Source organism: Geotrypetes seraphini, chromosome 3 (genome assembly GCF_902459505.1).
Source record: "Geotrypetes seraphini chromosome 3, aGeoSer1.1, whole genome shotgun sequence".
In the NCBI taxonomy this organism is placed as follows: Eukaryota; Metazoa; Chordata; class Amphibia; order Gymnophiona; family Dermophiidae; genus Geotrypetes; species Geotrypetes seraphini.
This window is the reverse complement of record NC_047086.1, coordinates 377,874,178-377,892,747: the sequence shown is the minus strand read 5'-3', so window position 1 is coordinate 377,892,747 and position 18,570 is coordinate 377,874,178. Positions and strand designations below refer to the sequence as shown.

General features: G+C 43.2%; 1 protein-coding gene across 1 annotated transcript in view; it reads right to left on the bottom strand.

Annotated features, from left to right (window-relative positions):
* The window catches only part of NRXN1 (neurexin 1), a 1,819,236-nt gene that overhangs the window by 886,094 nt on the left and 914,572 nt on the right, over positions 1 to 18,570 (bottom strand). The window contains 1 exon segment of the mRNA XM_033938516.1: positions 17,230 to 17,403. Within this exon segment, the coding sequence (XP_033794407.1) occupies positions 17,230 to 17,403 (174 nt within the window).

Here is an 18,570-nt window from a genome sequence, read left to right as displayed (position 1 = left end):
AGACATAAATCTCAATCTGTATACTTTGGAGGAAAAGTGGGTGAGGGGAGATATGATAGAGAAGTTTAAAAACCTACGTAATATAAATGTGCAACGACATACTACTTTATCAACTTTCCGAGATAGGAATTGACTCCACCGTCCTAAAGTGGTTCTCAAACTTCCTTCACTCTCGCTCCTACACTGTCAACACAAATGGCACCATGTCTGTACCTTGGACACCATCTTGCGGTGTCCCTCAGGGATCACCCCTATCCCCTATTCTCTACATCTACATGTCCTTCCTGAAGCTCCTCCAACTTTCACCCCTTGAAACAATCTACACATATGCTGATGACATCCTTGTCCTCCTTGAAACAGACCAGAACCTCACCAACCTCCACGAGAACATTACATCTTGCATAATGAGACTCCACTCCTGGTCCCTCTCGGTACAGATGAAACTAAATGAATCAAAAACAAAATTACTCTGGCTCAGCCCAAAGTTAGAACACCTGCTCACCATCTTCGCACTACCCACAGGCGTGCTCTGCACCTTGAGTTCTCAAGCAAGGTCCTTGGCATCACTATTGATTCTTCTCTCTCCTTCAACGACCACCTCAACTCCTTGGCAAAATCATGCTTTTTTAGCCTCCACATGCTGAGGAAAGTAAGATCCTACTTTCGCCAAAAACATTTTGCCATCCTCGTCCAATCCATCATCCTCTCCAAACTTGACTACTGCAATGCCATTTACTTATGCCTAACAAAAAAAAAGTCTAGCCAAGTTGATCTTTGCAAAACGCAAATCTGACCATTCTCCCCACTCCTGTCCAATCTTCACTGGCTCCCAGTGATTTCCAGAATCCATTTCAAATGTTCCTGCCTGGCTTTTAAGATCATTCACGGCATCCTTCCTCCCCTAATCCCACTATCCTTTAACTCCTCGAGTCCTGACTCCACCAGACCCGCCCAAAGATATAAACTATCCTTCCCCTCTCTACGCGGTATTCTCTATGCAGGTAAACTGGGAAAATCTCTTCTCTTCAAAATCACAGGTCTCTGGAACGACCTTACTATCCCGTTGCGGAACCTGGGCTCTTTCCAACTATTCCGCAAGCAACTGAAAACTTGGCTTTTCTCTAACATGTAATTCTATTTTCCCCCTTACTCTTCCATTCTCTATATAAGCTCATGTAAACCTTTTCCTTTCTCTTCTTATATTTTAAGTTCTTGTTAACTGTGCCGAGCTCCACTTCTGTAGAGTGGATGCGGTATATAAACTTAAGGTTTAGTTTAGTTTATATGGCCAATTGGTAGAGGATGGGCTGGGGAGGGCTTCAATGGCTGGAAAGGTGTAGATGGACTAGAGTGAGCTTTGAAGGAGACTTCAGTAGTTGGAACCTAAGAACAGTACCAGGCAGAGCTTTGGATTCTTGCCCAAAAATAGCTAAGAAGAAAAAAACAAAACAAAACAAAAACAACAAATTTTTAGATTGAATCAGGTTGGGCAGACTGGATAGACCATTCGGGTCTTTATCTGCTGTCATCTACTATGTTATCATATATCTGGTGGCTTTAATTAATATTTCTAACACTTTAGCATGGTATTCTCTACGTTCACTTCATTGTATTTGGGATTATGTTTGATTATTTCACTATTATTATGCTGTTAACAAGTTGATCCTGCTATATACTGCCTTCATAATGGAACGCCTTCATAATGGAAGTTAATTAATCCCAATTAAAAAAACTAACAGCCCCTTTTACTAAATCAAGCTAGCGGTTTTTAGCACCAGGAGCTGCGCTGAATGCTGCGCACTGCTCCCGACGCTCATAGAGTTCATATGAGCGTCGGGAGCAGCATGGGGCTCCCGGCGCTAAAAAAATGCTAGCGCGGTTTAGTAAAAAGGAGCCTTAGGGATCCTTTTACAAAGCTGCGGTAGAGGTTTCTACCATGGGCCAGCGAGGTAAATGCTACGATGCCCATGGTAGAAACCTTTACCGCAGCTTTATAAAAGAAAGCGTAAATACATAAAAATGTCAACGAGAAAAGGACTTTCATTTAACAGAGCAAGTGCTCCCTTTTTAAAAAAATTAGTTTAATATGCTACCATAATTGAGGGAAATAAAATAAATGATCCATGGCCAACTAATAATTAACAATAAGAAAAACACTCAAAAGTAAAATGAAGAAATATTTGTTAAACCCATTAAAAAAATGACAACATTACTGAGGGGTGAAATATTAAGTGTTGCTTCATCTGCAGCAGCCTTGAATGGACTGTGTTGAATACAGTAAATTACAGAAACACTTTTAATAACAACAACAACAAAAAAAGAAAAGCATTGAAGGCTCCTAAACCGTACATTTTGGTTTGAAAAGGAGAATAAGAATGTAAACGAAGAGACAGAAATGTGGGCCCAGGGCTGTTATGAAAGAAAAAAAAAAAAAATAGAAATCTATTTAATAAAAGGGGACATGAAAACAAAGAGGTACACTTTAAACAAATTAATCAAATAATAGACACGCAGACAATGACAACTATTCTAACCTGTAATTACTATGAATAGTAACTTTTCTAATGAGTTCAGATAACACATTTCACATATTGACTGAAATATTTAAGCCAATTCTAGTGTAAGAGAGAACAATGGCTGTTTAGAGTTGGCAGTGCTTTTCAGTCTTCGCAGATGGCTTGCTCTCCATAAGTGGGAACTCTTTATCTGCACTTTTTGTTCGGCAGGATGTCTTTAGATAAAAGAGCCATTACACCACAGACATCCTCATATAAGAGGCTTGGGAAGGCTTAGCCTCCCCATCCCAACTCTCTCTCCCACCACCACTGCAGCCAGGCTGCTCTCTTCCCAGCTCAGTGATAAGGGCAATGTGAAGACATAGGGGACCTATTTTCCTTGTGCACCACTTGCTAATACACCCCTTCTGATGTAAACTTCCTGTGTCGGAAGGGTAAACTTCCTATGTAAAGTCGGTGTAAACCCTCACTCCCAAAGTTGGGCCTGCATTCCCTACTCTATAAACGGCACCCAACTCAGAGTGCTGTCTATAGAAACAACACTCAGCATCCAAATGTGAGTGCCACTTACTGAATCGAGTCCTATATGCTACAGTGGCAGTGCATAGTAAGGGAGGAATTCAGTAAAGGTTGGCCAAAGGTGGGCATGCAAGTTGGAGGGCGTGGACCACAGATCCACGTGCAAACAGATTGGTCAGTTGGGTTCTAACAATTATGGGCGTTAACAAAGACTTAATTGGCAGTAATGAGGATTATGCATGGATATGCCTTACGCCCTATTCTATAACATGCGGCTACAAGTCATAGAATGCAACTCCAAAGGCAGTGTGGCCATGGGAGGGACATGTGCCGGTCGAGGTGTTCCCAGAATATGGCACAACGTTGCAGAATACCTTTATTTGCACATCTAATGGCCATTAGTTGGGCAGCAGCATTTACACCAGCTTTTGGCAAGTGTATGTGTTCTTTACAGAATACAAACTTAGCATGTATCATCCTGGTACCTAACTTTGGGCATCATTTATTGAATCCCCACCTCCACTTGACCATTGCAGTAGCCCATTTTACTTCCTTCCCCTTAATGGGCTACGTAGTTGGCATATGCTGTCAAGCCAGCATAATAACGGCTACTATAACCATGCTCTAATGGTTACCATGAGCTACTTCATGCGCTAATGCAAATGTTCACCGCTTAGTGCGCTTCAGTTACAGCTTATTTGTAAGCTCAGCTACCATGTCCGTTCCTACATTAACCCACCACTGGAAGATGCAGCAACCTGGGCACGATGGACCACTGGTCTGACCCAGCAGCGGCAATTCTTATGTTTAATAAGCTCCCAACCTTCTTCAGTGAGCTCTGCTGTAAACAGACTCTGAGAATACAAAAATAAAATAAATAATAATAATATCAAAAGAACTGTCTCTCTCTCCATGTCCCCTTTTCCTTATTCAGCATCACCCTCTCCCTCTTTCTCATTATGTGTCCCTTCTCCCCCATTTAGCATGATCCCATGTCTCTTTCTCTCTCTCACACACACAGTCTCTTTTCCGCTCCATTATTATCCCATCTCTCTCTTTTTTCCCATTCATCATTAATCTCTCTCTCGCACGCGCTGTCTCTTCATCCTCTCCAAGCTCTTTTCTTTCCTCCCCTACCAGCATTACCCTGCCTCTCTCCCTCTGTGTCCCTTCTTCCCAATCCAGTATAACCCCATCTCTCCCTCTCTCTGTCTCTCTTCTCCTCCATCCAGCAAAACCTTCTCTCTCTTTTTCTGTCGCCTCTCCCATCCTGCATCACTCTTTCTTATCTTCCCATGCAGCATCACCCCCTTTCTCTCTCTACCCCCCTCCTCCTTCTATCCTGCTCCCCTCTGGCAGTCTTCCCTGATTAGCTGCCAGCTGAAAGCAGTATCAGCGATAACCACACCATGAACTTTTTATGCATACATTTATGTGTGCATAGAAAGGACTGATTTACAAAAGGTTTTTGAAAATCATCATTTGCAAATCTTGTAAATCATCATTACAAGGTTTTTGTAAATCATCCTTTGCAAATTAAGCATTGCTTCTCCCCCCCCCCCAATTCTATAATACTGAGCCCATATTTAGAGAATGTCATGACCTATACATGCCCCTTCCATAGCCATGCTGCCTTTCCAGTTGCACGCTAAACGATTTGCGCGTGCATCATCATAGAACAGCACTTAGCAAGATGCATGCATAAATTCAAATTGTTACCAACTATTACCGCTAATTGGCTCATTATTCAATTTAATTTGTGCGCAAATTGGGTGCGGACCCAAATGCGTGCACACAATTTTGAGCGACATATACAGAATCCTAGGGGATAAGTGAGGAACCGCACTCACAAGAACAGACCATTAGAGGACAAAGCCACAAATTCAGTTTGGGGGTGGGGGAGATTTTAAGGTGATTTTAATGCTAGAGAGGTTAACCCAATTGTCCTTCCCTCATCACTTTTCCAAACTTGATGTTCCTATAAATATTTAGCTAACCTATGTAAACAGCAACATCTAGGTTTTTCTTTATCCTTTTTTAAGCTTATGTGTATACCCTTTGCAAAATAGGAATAAACACATACGACTCAATTCTATAAATGATGCAGAAAAAATGATGCCAACAACAACAGCAACAAAAAAAAAATGCGCTAAGCACCATTCTATAAATGGAACTCAACGTTAGGTGCCATTTATAGAATGGTGCTTTAGATACGAGGATTTACATGAACTAAACCCTGCTATAAATCTTCACAACAACATTAGGCACAGATCCTCTTTATTCTATAATGGCAAACATAAATTGCAGGCAAGCCCATGACCCTCCCACAGCTGCGTCCCCTTTTTGGAACTGTGCACAAAATTTGCACCGGCATCCCATCGCCTCAATATGCGCACATACATAGAAACATGAATTATAGAAACATGACGGCAGATAAAGGCCAAATGGCCCATCCAGTCTGCCCGTCCTCAGCAACCATCATCTCTTTCTCTCTCTGAGAGATCCCACGTGCCTATCCCAGGCCCTCTTGAATTCAGACACAGTCTCTGTCTCCACCACCTCTTCCGGGAGACTGTTCCACGCATCTACCACCCTTTCCGTAAAAAAGTATTTCCTCAGATTATTCTGGAACCTCTCATCTCTTAACTTCATCCTATGCCCTCTCATTGCAGAGTTTCCTTTCAAATGAGACTCGACTCATGCACATTTATATTACGTAGCTATTTAAACGTCTCCATCACATCTCCCCTCTCCCGCCTTTCCTCCAAAGTATACAGATTGAGATCTTTAAGTCTGTCCCCATACTCCTTATCACGAAGACCACACACCATTTTAGTAGCTTTCCTCAGGACTGACTCCATCCTTTTTATATCTTTTTAATGGTGTGGCCTCCAGAATAGTACACAATATTCTAAATGAGGTCTCACTAGAGTCTTATACAGAGGCATCAATACCTCCTTTGTCCTACTGACCATACCTCTCCCTATGCACCCTAGCAACCTTCTAGCTTTCACGGTCAGTTTTTCAACCTGTTTGGCCACCTTAAGATCATCACATACAATCACACCCAAGTCCCGCTCTTCCGTCGTGCACATAAGTTCTTCACTCCCTAAACTGTACCGTTCCCTCTGGTTTTTGCAGCCCAAATGCATGACCTTGCATTTCTTAGCATTAAATCTTAGCTGCCAAATTTCAGACCATTCTTCAAGCTTCGCCAGGTCTTTCTTCATGTTATTCACACCATCCAGCGTGTCTACTCCATTGCATTTTAATTAATGTCAATTAACACCCAATTATCACTGTTAATTGGCTTGTTCAATTAAATTGCACCAGGAATTGGGCAGGTGCTCAAATTTCCAGAAGCAAGTTTTAACTCCATTTATAAGATTATATATTTTAAACCTATCTAAGCCATGCATGTTGTGGGCATTACATTATATTACATTAGTGATTTTTATTCCACCATTGCCTTGCGGTTCAAGGCAGATTACAGAAGAGGATTTCTGGACATGTCCAGAGGTGTTACAGTGTAGAGCGGGTTGCTTCAGAGGATTGTAATGTTTCATACGGTGTTAGTTAGTCTTCATGGATTTCTTGAATAGCAGGGTTTTTATTTCTTTTCTGAAAGTTTTGTAGTCTGGGGTCTCGATTAGTAGATTGGAGAATTGGTGGTCTAGTTTTGCTGCCTATGTGGCTAGAAGGCCATCGTACAGTTTTTTCCATTTGATATCTCTGATTGGAGGGTATGTGAATGGTGTCTGGGTTCTCCTGTGTCTGGTTGTGGTAGTTTGGATTAGGCGGTTGTTCAAGTAACCTGGGCTGTCACCATTTATGGATTTAAATAATAGACAGTTGAATTTAAATAGTATTCTTGCTTGAATTGGGGGCCAGTGTGAGTCGAGGTATGCCTCGGTGATGTGGTCGTGTTTTCTTACTGAATAGATTAGGCTCAGGGCTATATTTTGTACTGTTTGTAGTTGTTTCATCATTGTTGCGGGGCTGGGGAGATATAGGATGTTGAAGTAGTCAAGAAGATCTAGGACTAGGGACTGGACCACGAGCTGGAATTGTTCTCTGTCAAAGAATTTTCAAACTTGCCTTAGGTTTCTCATGACTGCGAATGATTTCTGTATTGTTTTGTTGATTTGTGGTCGCATGGGGCAGCATCTGTCTATCGTCATTCCCAGGAAGTGGGTTGAATGGGGTATGTGATTGAGTTTATTACTAGGTTATTGGGCATATTGGACTTAAATTCTAGAAATGGTGCGTGACAGAGGGTAAGAAACCCTGCCGCTTCCCCTGCTTGAGACTGCTTCTCAGACTCAGAATAAACCTAAAGAAAACCCGGCATTCCGGACATCTGCTGCCCTCTTTGTAAAAAAGAATTTCCTAACATCGCTCCTAAGTCTTCCTCCCTGTAACCTCAAATTATGCTCTCTAGTTTTACCTGCTTAAAACTGTTTCCTGAGCCTAGGACCAAGACCGTGTTTGGGGTTTGGAAAGCCCTGCTGAGAATGTGGCCTGTGTTTAGTGAAAAGACTGAGGAAAAGCCTAGCTGGGTTTTTTTTGTTTTTTTTGAAGAACCAAACCATATAGGAGCCTATAAAGAAACAGGCTCTGCACTGCTGTTTAATTAAAAAGTTATTTTCCTGAACACTCGAAAGTGTGGTCTGTGTGTCTGTGCAACCCTCTCTGGAGCACCATGCCCTACTCTACCTCAGGTGCCTAAAAAACGAGTGCTAAACCCTGGATTCTCTTTAGGCTGCCGATATCGACAACCGCCTAAAGAGCAGCTGCTGATCGCGAATCAATCACGTGACAGCACCCTATAGAAAATCCGTGAAAGATGGGCGCCAGAAATGTAGGCCAGGGTTTTCTGGGCCTACATTTGTTGTGAATCGCGTCTACCTAGGTGATTTAGGCTGCTCAATGCCACTTCAGACGTCAGCCACGCCCATGGTGGCATTCAGCAGCCTAAAGCGCTTAAGTAGGCGTGCTTTAGGCGCACATTATTTAGGCGCCAGTAGGCACTTTAATGGCGCGGGTTTTTTTGCCGTTTTAAACAACATTTGCTTCAAAACCATAACAGGTTCATCCCCAATCTATCTATCTCAACATTTCGACTTTCCGGGCACAACTTGTACACGTAGTGCCTACTTGTTCGCTTTTCCATCCTTGGAGGGCTGTATCTTAAAGAGATTCCTCGATAGAACATTATCATTCCAAGCAGGCAAATGGAATAAATGTTTAACCAACTTTATCTCAAATGCACTTTTTTGCCAAACTTTTAGGAAGTCAATCAAAACTTATCTCTTTGATAAATTTATCTTGACTCTATTTCTGCCTTGATGTACTTCTAAAAGACTTCCAGGAAAAACTGATTAATCTTTCCGTGTCAATGTAATTTTGAAAGTCCTTTGTAATATCGCTGTCCTTATACAGTCTCTTCCTCTGTAAACCGCTCTCAACTGTTTGAGGTATTGCGGTATATAAAAATAAAGTTATTATTACTATTATTAACTTGGGTGTTGTTTCTAGAATTTTCCTCTAAAGTGCTATTCTTTAGTTGGGCGCTGTTTCTAGAATAGCACTTAGCAGCGGGATCCATGCCTAACTTTTAAGCGTAAGGATTTACATCAACTGAACTCCGGTGCAGATTGTTGCGCCTAAACTAGGCATAGACCAGGCGTATTCTGCAACATGGCCCACAAATTTTTGGAATGCTCATGACCCACCCACATCCCTCCCATAGTTACGACCCTTTTCCAATCTGCGTGCAAGAACTGACACGTGCATCTTCATGGAACAGCGCCTGGCAAGACGATTGTGGAAATTCTAATTGTTGCCAATTAGCGGTGATAATTACTTGTGCCCAATTAGCGGCGCTAATTTTCTAGTCAAGCAATTAAATTCCACACATAATTTGGGCCAAATTTGACCATGCAATTTTGAGGGCTATAGATAGAATTAGGGGGGTTGTGAATAACACCTTTTCTAAAATCCCAATGCAGATGCACCGGGTGATCCACACTTGTAAACCTGCTGCAAAACAATACAATTTAAATAATAAATTAGCAGCAGGTTAGCTCCGGATTAAGATGCTCTCCCTTGAGAGCTTGCTTATTTGCCATCTGATTGATAGGCATTCAGAGCGAAATAAAAGAATGAAAGCAAATAGACCTTCTCATTTATAGTTCTGTGAGCAGAATTCCTCAGTGGACGTTTTCCTTGACGAGAACGGGGGCCTGATTGAAAACGATGACCAGCTTTATGAGAAATTCACAAAATCAGATCTCAAGATTCCTCTGGCATGCTCGGTGAAAACTTCATTACTTTCAAAGAAAAGAAGTGGCAAGAGTCATTGCCTCTAATAAACACTTGCACTAGCTGAGACTGTGAATTAAAACACGCTGCTAGGAAGACAGACAAATAACTCCCAAGAATACTAGTGCAAGGATCCCTACTGCCAATCTCCGAAGGCTGAAAACAAGTACATGCAGATTTGACAGATTCTGGGATGACACAAATGCAACTAGTTCAGGTGATATGCTGACAGTGGTGTAGCGAGAGTAAGTGGCACCACTCCCCCGCCCTCTTCCCCCCCCCGCTTCTTTCTGACTAGAGAATGACACAGTGGCTGTTATCCGTGGGTACCCGTGGGTAACCCGCCAAAATGGGGAGGAAAAACCTGTGTTCATCGTGGCTACGGGGACAAGGCCATTCACCGCCTCGTGGAGTGGTGAATGGCCTTGTCCCCGCAGTTAAGGGAGGGAACGCGCGCGGTCACCTATCGCGCTCCTTCCTTCCTTACTGCTGCCGCTGAGTTTAAAGCGCTACCTACTCCCTCCCTGCCCCTTACCTTTGTGGCCGCGATATCTAAACTGCCTTCTTACAGCAGTTGGAGCGTCGAAGCTGCTTGTGGCTGCCGTAAAAGTCATCTCTGACGCAACCGGAAGTTGCATTAGAGACGACCTTTCCGGCAGCCATATGCAACTTTAACGCTCCAGCTGCTGTAAGAAGGCAGTTTAGACATTGCCGGCCACAGGTAAAGGGCAGTGAGGTTTGTCGGACTGGGCCTGTTGTCCGGGGGGGCGGGGGGGGAGGTGCGCGAGGGCATGGCAGAAGCGGTTAAGAGGTATTCTCACTGCAGTGGGGGGGTGGGGGGTGAAAGCGCCATGAAGGTAAGGGGCAGGGAGGGAGAAAGGAAAGAAAAGTGGGGAGTAGAGGAAAAGACGCTGAAGGAAAATAGGTAAAACAGAGTGAGGAGAAGGATGCTGAAAGCACATGGGGAAGACAGAGCTGATTCTATAAACAGCACCTAAATCAGCCAGCATTTAAAAAAAAAAAAAAGACTCCAGCCGCATGCCAATCATTCTATCCAATTGGAAATCTTTTGATTCGATAAATTTGAATTTTTGGTTGCAATTTGTATTACTACAACATAAATGTAATTTCTTCTAGTTATGTTTGTAATTCTGTACAATTACACTTTTTCTTATGCTGCTTTCTTTTCTTTGGCCTCGGGGGAACTTCTTCTTTTCCCCTTCGTCCTAGTTTTCCCTCTCTCTCCTGCCCCCCATTAGTCCTCCCCTTCTCTTTTCTCCTTCCCTCTCCGCCTCTGTTTTCCCCTGATAGTTCTATGACGGTTGTATCATATGGTCTAGAGAAACTATTACGCACATATTTGTTTGTATACATTGATACTGAGTTTTTTTGTGTCCCTATTTTGGATTGTTTGGATATTTGCTTTGATTTTCCTTTTGTATTTTGATAAAACATTTTCAATAAAATTTCCTGGAAAAAAAAATACAGATAGTGGCACCTATGTAAAAACGTAGGTGCCTGAAATGTAGACAAGGGTTTTAAAGGCCTACATTCCTGGCACCTAAGTTTTTGGAGAATCATGCTTAGCAGCGCCTAACTTGCACTCTGCCCATAGAAAAGCCCACTTAGGTGTCACTAAGTGAATTGTGATAGGCAACTATCTTTAATAGAATTGGATAGGTGCCTATCTCCCAATTAAAATGTTTTTAACCAATTATTGAGGCTGTATTTTGCCTATTAAGTTTGGCACCCTTTATAGCACAGGTGTCAACCTCAAGGCCCGTGGGGCAAATCCGGCCCGTCTGGTCGTTTTATGCGGCCCGCATTCCGATGCTCCCAGTGTTATCTTGTGGCCGGCTCCCTCCTCCTCACAGCCGCAGTGTGCATGAAGCCGTGTCCCGCGCCTCATCCAGAAGCATGCCCTCTGACGTTGCGACATCAGAGAGAAGGCTTCCGGTTCAGGCGCAGGATGCATGAGGAGCCGCAGCACGCAGCTTCATGCACACTGCGGCTGTGAGGAGGGAGCTGCCACAAGATAACACCGGGGGCATCGGATCATGGGCTGCATAAAACGGACAGGTTGGAGCTGGCCAGAAAGTAAGACACCCGCTAGAGGGAGGCACAGCATGGAGGGAGGGAGACAACAAAGGGAGGGTGAATGAATTTATTTTCAATTTAGTGTTTGAATTGTGTCAATTTTGAGAATTTTAACCCGCTGTCTATCTTTTGCACTGCTCAGGAAGAAATACATTTGTTTCTTTTTCTCTGGGGGTTGTATTGAATGCAGAGTCTTGAATCTTAGGGTTTCTTTTTTATATATTAGTGCTTAGTTTTTGGTCCCGTATTTGCATAGGGGCATGTCCCATATTTGTATAAGGGGGCAGGTCTGGGGCGGAGATTAGGTAGGGTCTGGCCTGCAACTTAGCCTGTGCTTTGGATTTCGGCCCCTTAAAGTGATTGAGTTTGACAACCCTGCTTTATAGAATCAGCTCCATAGTGTGTATCTTGAAAAGTGAAATGGCCATGGGTCAGTATGCCTATCGTGGACACCATCAGATAACTGTCGGAGTCAACAGCTGTACAGCACAATTCCTCATCGATCCAATTTTTTCTTGTGTTTTGTTTCATTTTTCATATTCTTTTTATATAATCAAGGGAACTTATCTGAGTTCATAGAAGAGAGCCGAATTCACCAACCCTCCCGCCATGCATTTCTTCTTCAGGGTCGAGGTGTCATTGCTCAGTGTCAATGTTCGTTACTCTTATGCTCAGATATTAAAAACAAATATGAAAAATTAAATAAAATATAAGAAAATTTGGATCAATGAGGTTTTGTGCTGTATGGAACAATTGACTCTAACAGTTATCTGATGATCCATTTTCAAACCTATGCCTGCATGTTATAATAATAATAATAACTTTATTCTTATATTCCAGCCAACACAGAAGAGGACTGGACAATCAGTGAAGAGATACAGTTATATAATATACATCAATACAGCAAAATCAACCATCAAATCAGGTAGTAAATTTATCAAACAGATAGGTCTTGACTAATTTCCTAAAGGAACAATAGGAAGAGGCTTGGAGAATAATTTCTCTGCCATTTCCCTGCCTGTCTGCATGCCTATATACATTTGTGATAAGAACTGAAACTGATTAGCAACATATACATAGATATTGGATCGACCTTCATGCTAATCATACCAGCCTACTGATATTTTTGAGTATATCATGGGCACCAGCTTTACATCAGTTTTTAGCAGGTGTAAATCTGGCATCCATAGTTAATAATGAGATCTGGATGTAAGCGCTAATGTATTAAAAACATACACATTTTGTAAAAGGGAATAGGGACTTGTATACTGCTTTTTTTTGTTGCTTTTGGCATTTCAAAGCTGACATTCAATGCGGTGGCCACTGGAGGATTAAGTGGCTTGTCCAGGGTCACAAGGAGCAGCCCTGGGATTTGATATCACAACCTCAGGGTGCAGAAACAGGAGCTGAACCAGTGAGCCACAGCCCTTTCCCCATTTTTTTTTTATTTTTGGTGCCTAATTTGGAGTGCCATTTATAGAATCCGGCCTATAATGTGGAAATTAGCATGTGCTAAGAGAAAACCAACTCATTAGCCATTAATGCAGCTGCAGGCCATTAATGTGTGCTAATTCCCACATATTAACTGCTTAATGCACTTTAGTAAAAGAGGCCTTTCTTCTTGATATAGATATTAGATTAAGGAAAATGCAGACTGTGATTTAGATAATGGCATTCTAAAAGTGTGAATACATTATATAAAAAAAACCCCTATAAATCCAATATGCTAAATTCAAAATTGACAAGATTTTTCCAGAATGCTCTTGTTTCTTTAGAATTATCTTCAGTTCTTGAATGCTACTCCAGTGTGCACCGATTAAGATATAACTTACTTATCCTTCCCCCCCAACACTTTTACTAAGCCCAATAGCGCAGGCCGGCACGGTAAATGATCCAAAACCCACGTGAACTGAATGAGCATTGGAGCATTTGATGTGCGGCATTCAGCTGCACGGCTTAGTAAAAGGACTCATCAGCGCTGAAATACAGTAAAAAGAAATGCAAATCTGAAAATTGGTTTGGATTTTATTTATCTTATTCCTTAATAATACTGAACAAATAAAATACAGTGGTGCCTCGCACAGCGAACGCCTCGCACAGCGAACGCTGCGCACAACGAACTTTATGTCTTGATTCGTACAACGGACTTCGTTTCACACAACGAAGTCCGGGGTTCCTGCGGGGTTGGATCGCAGCGGGGTTGGTCGAGCCGCGAGGGTAGTCTCCTTCTCCTTACCTGCCCTGTCGCAGCACACAGCCGAACGGAAATCTTCCCGATGTCAGCGCTGACGTCGGAGGGAGGGCTTAAGCAAAGCCCTCCCTTCCTCCGACGTCAGCGCTGACATCAGGAAGACTTCCGTTCGGCTGTGTGCGGCTGCGGCAGGGCAGGTAGGAAGAAGGCAATGGCGAACGAAAGAGGGGGGAGGGGGCGGTCCGCCCCGAAGAATGTGCACAGCTGGTCAGGTCCCCCGATCGACCGACAACAGGCCCGGCCGACAAACCTCCCTGCCCTGTAGCCGCGAATCTAAATTACCTCTTACAGCAGCTTCAATAATCCAGCTGCTGTAAGAAGGTAATTTAGATTCGCGGCTACAGGACAGGGAGATTTGTCCGACCGGGCCTGTTCTGTTGTCGGTCGGGTGCAAAAGCGCCACAAAGGTGGAGGCAGGGAGGGAGGAAAGGTGGAGTGGAGAAGAAAAGACGCTTAAGGGGGGAGAAGGCCGCTGAAAGCACATGTTGGAGCAGGGGATGAGAGGGAGGGAGAGAAGGGGAAATATTGGACAAGGGCAGAAGGGATGCTAAATCATAGGGTGACAGGCAGAGAGAACAACAGGAAAAAGAGTGGAAGCAATCTTGAACCCTGAGGGTGAGGGCAGAGAGAGGTGGTGAGATGATTGATCATGGGGAGAGGGACAAAAGGGAATAGAGATGGGATAGGAAGATAGTGGAAGTAAAAGGACAGGGAGATGTATGTTTTTAGATGTATCTAAATAAAAATAATAACAAAAAAATTTATCTTTTTTATGTCATCTTAGCATATTTTATGCTGCAGAACGAATTATTTTTTTTTACATGTATTCCTATGGGAAAACGCGTTTCACATAACGAACGTTTCACATAACAAACTTGCTCCTGGAACCAATTAAGTTCGTTGTGTGAGGCACCACTGTATAAGCAACTTGATAATCATTTAAAAAAAACCAAACAAAAAACAAACAAACCCACAAAGGAGCATGAGAAAACATGATATCATATGATAAAATGTACAGATGAATGTGAACAAGACATTTAGAAAGTAACAAGCAAAAAACAAAGAGGGCAATTTTATGACTTGTCAACTAAGCAGAAAAGGCACATAGGCGCACATGTTGTGTCGATTGTCATATTTTAGTAAAAAAAAAAAAAAATGCCTCCTTGAAAGCTGCTGTACAAAGTTACATCTACTACATTGCAAGAGTAACTTTGGGTCTAATTCCCTTTTGGACGTCAACACTGGGCGGCTACCTAAGAAGTGGCCGCCGATCATGTGTCAATCAAACGCTGGCGTCCAAAAGAGAATCGCCTCTACAGTTCCAATCAGACGCCCAAATGTAGGCCAGCATTTTGCAGGCCTCCATTTAAGTCGTCTGTCTTGTGTCTACCAAAGCCACTTTCAGGCGAAGCCACACCCATGCCTGTCTTGGGCGTGCTTAAGAGTCATCACTCTTCTACTTAGACACATGTGCATGTCTCTGTAGACGCACTCCGGAGGCCTACAATGTGGGTGTCCTGCCTCTGAGCTTTTTTTTTTAACATGCATTTTGATTGGCTGCCAGAAGGCGGTAGGACACCTATTGCACCTGCCATCGGGGGGCTCGTTTTCAAGAATCAGGAAACACTGGCACATATATCTAAAGACATAAGTGCCAGTTCTCTCCCATGATATGCAGTTCTCCATCCCTCTCTTTTGGGAACACTTACCTGTACTTGTATGTTACATAAAAGTAGGCATTATAGGGTAAATTCTCAAAAGGTTGCCTAAATTGAGGTGTGAGGATGATGGGCACTAAGGGCCATATACTATATCTGACGCCTTAAAAATAGGCACCGACTAGAATGGCGCTTAGCGTGATTCTTCAATGTGCACATGCCTTTTATAAAATTGTGCTTAGTGCCGGTGTGTGAGGCACATAACTTAGGCACAGACATTTAGGTTAGCTAAAACCAGGCCTAAATGCCTGTTATGTGTGATGGGTGTATTCTATATCAAAGCACCTAACCGAGCCACCCCGGCCACATCCCCTTTTCGGATTAGCCCATTGCAACTGGTAGATACTTTTTTTTTACAGTATCACCCTTTCCGAGTTGCGCATGTAACTTTTAATTAGTCCCAATTAGTGTCAAATTACGAGATGTCAATTGCCAATTATTGGTGCTGGCCAGGCCGATTAATCAATTAAGTTGTACGTGCACATCGACGATACGCAGTGATGTATGTGCCCAACTTTAAGTGCCATATACAGAATTTGGGGGGTAATTGCAAATTCTATAATGGCAGTTACGCACGCAACCGGCATTATAGAATACTAGCGTACGTCTGTATTTACACACCCAACTTTAGTGTTCTAAAACCCACGCGCACAACTGCCTGGCACATCCACGACCTGCCCGCACCCCTGCCAGCTCCATGCCCCTTGACATTGCATGCCCTAAAACAGGGGTGGGGAACGAGGGCCGCAATCCAGTTTTCGGGATTCCCCCGATGAACATGCAAGAGATCTATTTGCATCCAATGGGAGCAGTGGATGCAAACAGATCTCATGCACATTCACTGGAGAAATCCCAAAAACCCAACTGGATTGCGGCCCTCAGTCCCCAACCCTGCTCTTAAATCTGAGTGTGCAATTTATAGAGTGGCGACCGAGGGCAGTCATTCATGTAAACGCTAATTGTTGCAAATTAACGCCAGCTAAGGCCAATTATAGCCTACTGTTGCTCGTTAACAGCTCATGATTAAATTATGCCAGCAACTGACCTTATTCTATAACTTATACACACATATAGACACATCTGGATGCACAGCTTTCTAGAATTTATGGCATATGGGGCAATTATATAACTAGACACTAACATTTACGGCATATGCGAGCTTCTTTGAGCCCTATATGGGGAAATGCACATTTTAAGGTTGGGGGGGGGTCAGAAATAGAGGGATATATTGGATCATTGGGGAGCTCCTCCAAGTTGGTCCGCACAGGGCTCCACAATTGGTAAGGCCAGCTCTGTTGGGAACCACTGTCCTAGACCACTGTTTTATAGCCATGGCTAGCAGTCAAATTGCTTTATTTCACAGACTTTCTAAGATAGACAAATACATTCTCTGAGGAAAAAAAAAAAAGATCACCTAATGAAAGCATGCAGCTGGTCAGACTACAATGCAGGTGTTCCGGATGTTAGAACTAGACATTGCTGCCCTTCTCCATTCAGACTACTGTTTTCTTATAGATTTGAACACTTTAATTAAAGCATGTGTTAATTGCTTTTACAGATCATTGCCCTTCCGACTTTTTTAAGTTTTTGCAGCGGAAGATCCAAGAACTGAAAGTTTTGGCTGATAATTACCAGATGAGATAAAATAAATAAATAGCAAGCTTTAAACGTAATAGAAAGGAAAAAAAAAAGCAAATCAACGGCAAACCTAAAACACCACGAGGCACGCTTAGAAAATAAAGTCTCACGTCAGGACTGGAGCTGCTCACGATGCACGCGGCATCGCTGTCAAAATAGGCAATACCTTCGCATCCTCTTTCTATCTGTCCGCTGCACAAGAGAGCGTCGGAGATCAGGTCCGGGAGACGGCCGTTCAAATCAACTGAGGCGAGGCATCCTTGAAATCCTTCTTTCGCGTGGACCAGTTTTGGCAACGATTTATACATGTCTTTGGAAACACCACCAACATATAAGTCACCTGTAAAATGCAAGCAGTTATTAGACTTAAACAGCGTCCGTGCTTTACTGCAACCGTGTCTTTCTACTATCTAGAACAGTGTCTCGCAAACTTTCCGGCCGGCGGCACACTAAATCCAGTGCCCCGGCCGGAAGGCACCCGGAAGTACGCGGACGTTGACACGATGACATCACACATCGCGTCAACATCCACGTATGCGCGGGGGCCCATCTGGCCGCGGCCTGCATGGGTGGAGGTTTCCAGCAGGTGCGGGGTGAGGAGGAGAGACGCTGAGCCAGGAGGGGAGTCATCCACGCCGGCTGATTTCCTACAGGACGTGCCTCTCGCCGCGAGAGGCGCGTCCTGTAGGCAGCCAGCCGTTATGGATGACTCTCTCCTCAACAGTGTGTCGCGGCACACCTGAAATCTTGCTATACACTGATCTAGAATAAGGGTCATTGCTAGTTAATTGCTTTACTGCATCCATATCTCTTTCCTAGATATTTAATCCTCCAAAAGGGACTGCCTCGAAGTTTGAATTACTAGTCAAATGCAGAGCTCACTTTTTTGAAATAAATTACTACTACTATTAATTATTTCTACCAGACATACTTAGCGCTGTAGAGGGTCACAAAGAAGATTGTAAGCTCTTTTGAGCAAAGACTATCTAAACAGCCAAGACAGACAAACAGATGTCATGGATACAGTTAAAGGGAATGGTTAATCTACTGGCTGGGTTGGAGGGCAGAGGGAAGTACACAACAATCAAGCCATTGTGACATCACCGATGAGGTTGGCTCCTATTGATGGAGAGGCATTATGACATCACAATCTCAGCTCTGCTTCCCAAAGACTGAAACTCTTCACACTACTACTACTACTACTACTATGAATTATTTCTATACAGAGTCACAAAGAAGACAGTCCCTGCTCGAAAGAGCTTACAATCTAAACAGACAAGACAGACAAACAGGATGTCATAGATACAGTTAAGGGGAATGGTTAATCTGCTGGCTGGGTTGGAGGGCAATGGGGAGTAGAGTTATGGATTGAAGGCTATATCAAAAAGGTGGGTTTTCAGTCTGCATTTAAACAAGGTAAGCAAAAATGACCAATGGTGCTTGAAAAAATTTATTGTTTCTGGGCAACCCGACACGTACGTGTTTCAGCCCAAAGGCTTGCATCAGG